Source organism: Phoca vitulina, unplaced genomic scaffold (genome assembly GCF_004348235.1).
Source record: "Phoca vitulina isolate PV1807 unplaced genomic scaffold, GSC_HSeal_1.0 scaffold33, whole genome shotgun sequence".
Classification (NCBI taxonomy): Eukaryota; Metazoa; Chordata; class Mammalia; order Carnivora; family Phocidae; genus Phoca; species Phoca vitulina.
In genome coordinates, this window is record NW_022589736.1 from 23718429 (window position 1) to 23723791 (window position 5363).

General features: G+C 58.9%; 1 protein-coding gene across 1 annotated transcript; it reads left to right on the plus strand.

The window, feature by feature from the left end:
- The first annotated feature begins 2029 nt into the window (after positions 1-2029).
- On the plus strand, positions 2030-3862 carry PTF1A (pancreas associated transcription factor 1a). The gene is made up of 2 exons (XM_032425620.1): positions 2030-3077; positions 3467-3862. Exons 1-2 carry the CDS (start codon positions 2297-2299, stop codon positions 3667-3669), a joined length of 984 nt encoding a protein of 327 aa, XP_032281511.1. The 5' UTR covers positions 2030-2296; the 3' UTR covers positions 3670-3862.
- Positions 3863-5363: the final 1501 nt, after the last annotated feature.

Genomic DNA, 5363 nt, shown 5'->3' on the forward strand with positions numbered 1-5363 from the left:
CCAGAGTAATTTTCTGTACTCTACTGCAAACTCACTGAGCATATGTAAAGTGATTTTCTGTGAAGGCTAACTTAAAATCACATTGGGTAAAAAGATACCCGTATACACACCTACTGACTCCCAAGAACCCCAGCTTCCCCCAACATATCCATGACACAAATACTTTCTCAAGAGCCACCTAGATCTATCAGAGACAGCCTTTGTAGGCTGGAATCCAATCTTTCCTTCACTGAACGGTTAGCAGTATTTTGGATACGTCTTTGAAGTCTGATCATTTCTTAGCCTTCCAAAGTCCTTAGATTGATCCAAGAGCATGTTCCCACTTAATTTCAGTCTAACCAAGTGAGGGACAAGGATGAGGGCCTTTTAAATGTAAAAAGCATTGGGTGCGCACCACCAGCTGGCTAGACCTGTGGTCCTGACCCCCCACTGCCCAACAGTTTCCTTCTCTTTGAGGTGAGAAAGATAAATCTAGATGCAAGAAATTGCAGCCCAGGCTCTGACACAGGGTACCTGTCCACATGTTCATCAGCTTAAGGATAACCACCTCACCAGGAAGGGCATCAGCAGACACATGAAAGAACTTGCTGTAAAACAATAAGTCTTTGGGTGAAAATTGGGGTTTTTGACAGTTCAAGGTAGGGTTTTCTCTGGTCTTCTAATCTTATGTAATTTTTGCTCCTAACTTTTGGGTCTTAGAATTGAATTACGTACAGTGTAATGTCTAAAACCAAGAAGCCTGTCGAAATTGCTGTTCTTAAAAGGCATGGCCTTGGATTTTGAGAGGAACCTGAAAACCCCCTAGAAGCCTCTGGTGAGACAAGTGTCTGAAAAAGGAAGCGGCTGACCCACGAAGCCCTCGGCTCTCAGTCCTCTATTCAGAGAACATGCGCCACTTTACTCTCACTTTACTCTCCCAGGGTGGAAGTTGGAGCTTGGCTTTTTACAAGAATTGCCCCAACCTTGAAAATGTTTGTTTGTTACTCTTAAGATGAAGAATTCGTGTTGCATCGCAGGTTGTGATAAAGCGTGTCATGGGCAGAGCACATACGTTTTGCGTTCGGTGTTTTTTTTTTAAGGTCAAGAAATTAAAAAATCATTCAGGGACAATCCGGTGGCCAGCAGAAAGGTGAGGGACTCGGGCTTTGAAAGGGTTCACACTCCGCCCTTTAACTTCCATGCCCTCCCTCCAGACTGCTCCAGAGCACACGATTCATTTGACTTCTTTTGTATCAGGTTTTATTGCTCCAAAGCCCTAGGGTCTCGATTTGCTCTCAGAAGAAACGTGCCCCACTGAGCCGCTCTCCGAGGCAGCCCCTCTGTGTCCCCGTTTCTCTCTCCGGGCGGGGTAAAGGAGGGGAGGCGAGGCGGGCCGCAGGCGCGCGCCCCGAGACTCCGCGCAGGGTCTGGAACGCTTGGGATGCACCGCGCCGCCTCCCAACCCCACCCGCACACACCGCGCCAACTTTACAGGAGACCCAGAAAAGTCCGTTGAGGAGAGAAGACCCGGCGGAACTCAGGCGGGAGGCCGGCGCGCGCCCGGGTCTGGCGGTGGCGAAGGCACCCACCCGACTGCCCAGGCTGCCGGCGGTGCCCGCGCCCACCCCCGAGGAGGAGCGGCCTCCCTTCGCAATCCGCTCCGCAGCCTGCGCCGCCCACGCGCACCCACGGGACCGTTTGTGGCGGCGCGAACACGCCCCGCGCCGCGCCCCAGCCCCCAGGCGGAAGGGCCGGGCTTTGAGCAGCGCGCCGGGCCCGGGGACAGGGGGGGTGGACGCCGCGGGCCGCAGGTGCCCCCGGAGCCCCGCGCCCCGCAGGTACTCGTCAGAAGGGCGGGCGGGGAGGGCCACGAGGGGCCCCAGGCCGCGCGGGCCCCGCCTCCTCCTCGCCCCAGGAGTTCCCACTGGGAGGGAGGCCGCCCCGGCCCCCGCGCCGCCGACGGGGCCTCCCTGCCCCCTCCCCGCCGGCACCCCGCACTCGGTGATTGGCTGGCGCCGCGGGTCCCTGGCACGCGCCTGTGGATGTAGTTATAAGAATCCTCGCGTGCCGGCCCTCAGCTTCAGCAAGTCGGCCACAGCCCTCCCCAGCGCAGCGCGGGCGCCGGCCAGAGCCCTGCGGCCGCGGACACTCCAGGGAGGCCGGGGGCGGGAAGCGGGCGGGCAGTCCTCCCTGTCTCGCGCTCACCAGCCCCCCACCCCGGGAGGGAGGGGGCCGCCGTGCGACCAAGCAGCGCACCGTCAAACTTCCAGAGAACCCCTCAGCCCCTCAGCCCCTCAGGCCCGCGGCGGCACAGAGCATGGACACGGTGCTGCTAGAGCACTTCCCCGGGGGCCTGGACGCCTTCCCGTCTCCTTACTTTGACGAGGAGGACTTCTTCACCGACCAGTCCTCTCGGGACCCTCTGGAGGACGGCGATGAGCTGCTGGCGGACGAGCAGGCCGAGGTGGAGTTCCTCAGCCACCAGCTGCACGAGTACTGCTACCGCGACGGGGCGTGCCTGCTGCTGCAGCCCGCGCCTTCGGCCGCCCCGCACACGCTCGCCCCGCCGCCCTCTGGGGGCCCCGGCGAGCCGGAGGACGGCGGCGGCGGCGGCTACTGCTGCGAGGCAGGGGCGCCCCCCGGCGGCTTCCCCTACTCGCCCGGCTCGCCGCCCTCGTGCCTGGCCTACCCGTGCGCGGGGGCGGCCGCGCTGTCCCCCGGAGCCCGGCTGCGCGGCCTGAGCGGGGCGGCGGCGGCGGCGCGGCGGCGGCGGCGGTTGCGCTCCGAGGCCGAGCTGCAGCAGCTGCGGCAGGCGGCCAACGTGCGCGAGCGGCGGCGCATGCAGTCCATCAACGACGCCTTCGAGGGGCTGCGCTCGCACATCCCCACGCTGCCCTACGAGAAGCGCCTCTCCAAGGTGGACACGCTGCGCCTGGCCATCGGCTACATCAACTTCCTCAGCGAGCTGGTGCAGGCCGACCTGCCGCTGCGCGGCGGCGGCGCGGGCGGCGGCGGGGGCCCGGGGGGCGGCGGGCGCCTGGGCGGGGATAGCCCGGGCAGCCAGGCCCAGAAGGTCATCATCTGCCACCGGGGCACCCGTAAGTGCGTCCGCAGTCCAGCTCAGGGAGACGGGGACGGGCACGGGAAGGTTCCCGGAGGGGCTGGGTGAGCGGACGCACAAGCCAACTGACGGACGGACAGATGGTCCGTGGGCACCGGCCACCTTGAACACGAGTTGGCGTTTCGCAGGTGTTTTCCGCCACTTGACCGCGGCTGGGAGGGCGTGCGTCCGCGACGGACTTGCAGCTCCGGGGATTCCGGGGAGGGGGCGCTGGGGGGCTGGGGGTGGAGGAAGGGGGTTCGTTTTAATGTAACCTAAGACGCCTGTTCTGTCGAGGCGCCCAGGAGGGGATCCTAAAGGACCAGAGGGCTCCGCTGGGAATAGAGTTGGACGTTCACGGTCTGTTTTCTCTTCTCACCTCCTCAGGGTCCCCCTCCCCCAGCGACCCGGATTATGGCCTCCCTCCCCTTGCAGGACACTCCCTCTCATGGACTGATGAAAAGCAACTCAAAGAACAAAATATTATCCGAACAGCCAAAGTGTGGACCCCAGAGGACCCCAGAAAACTCAACAGCAAATCTCCCTTCAACAACATAGAAAACGAACCGCCCTTTGAGTTTGTGTCCTGAGAAGTCCCAGACCCTCCTGAGGATCTGATTATGTCTCTGTGCATATTGTACATGTAAATATCTATAATATAATTTAAGAATCACATTTTTCTAATGGCAATCAACTGTTATTTATCTATTTATTATCCTGTCAAGTTAATGAAATAGACGATCTCTTTTTAAGTATATAATTTATATAATTTATCCTGATTTTCTTAAAATATGCAATAGTCTATGATTTCCCCCAGCACCTTTGGCAGAACTCTGCGTTGTTGGAAGAACTCTGGCCAGAAAACGTCATGCTAATTTATTGCCAGATATGGTTTATTTCTAAGCGATGTTAATAAATGCTATTTACACCTTTTTCTAAAAGTTTTTTGTTTACTACATGATGGGGGTAGTTGTTTTTTTTTTTTTTTAAAGAAGAATTACTTAGTCTGTAAAAGATAACTGAACCAGACGTGCGAAATGTAGTTATCTAGTAAGAAACCACATTTTAGTTCGATTTAGCTGAAAGTGGGTGGGTTAGGCGGTTAGGCCCCAAGTCTCTTAAGAGGGCCCTTCATCTGCATTCCCTGCCTTAAATAGTAACTTCGGCCTGTATGTTTATCCTATCCTCCAAACACCCTATGAGGCAAATAGGTCATGGTGTATTTATTATTCCCATTTTTCAGAGGGGAAAGCTAGGGCCCAGAGACGAATATTTGACTTATCCAAGGTCACCCCTACCCTGTCTAAGCATAGTGCTTGAGGTGAGTTGGGAGCAGTGGGAACAGGGGACTAGTTTCCGGGGCTGGCCAAGGGAGGGGGGCCATCGTGCTTCCACGGACGGGCTGGGGAGAAAGGGCAGCTCTTGAGCTAGCCCTGTGGCCCATCCCTTCTGTAGTTTCAGCATCAGGTATGTGGATCTCAGAGCAGTCGTCTCAAAGGAGATGGGGTCGACGACTGTGCTGAGGCCGGGAGACCCCTCGGATGCCTCCCAACAAAATCCGGGGTCCTTTCGGGAAGGCAAGGAGCCACTTGTGCAAATGAGTTGTTTTTTTAAATTGACTTCGTTTTGTCTCCAACAGAATCTCGTCTTCCTTGGCAAGCAGCCTGGGGAGAAGGCGAGCATCGCGAGGAGGGAGCAGGGCCGCCCCCTAGCGAAGGGGAGAGGCGCGAGGGCGCGGCCCGGGGCGATCACCCGGAAAGCTCTGGAAACCCGGGCTGCGGCGGGTCTCCCGCTAGGCTGCCCGGCGCCTCCTGGGCTCACGGGGCGCCCTCGGCTGTGGGCCGGAGGCCCCGCGCGCGCGCGCTTGGCGCGCACCTTCTAGCTGAGTCACCGCCCCCGCGCCGCGCAGGCCCGGCCAAGGCGAGCGGCTTGGTAAGCCAAGGTACGGTCGCGAGTCTCCCCCGGTACCCACGGCCCTGCCGCAGGACAATATGTCTGCAGCATGCTAATTGCTTTAACCTAGTTTCAGACCCACCGAGGGGTTCCTCGCGCGCCGCGGGTGCCATGGACCTCGTCCAAGTGCAATTAAAGCGAGGCCGCGAGCCCGACCCCGAAGCGCGGCCTGGCCAGACACGCGGAGATTCTGGGTCGAGCAGCTCCCAGGAGGCCCTTGGCCGTGGACCCTCACCTCTTAGAGCCTTCGCAGCTTCTCCCGGCCCTCCCCCCTGAAAGATGGAGATTTCACACTGCAGACAGAATTTGGGAAGGAGAGAAAATAATTCGA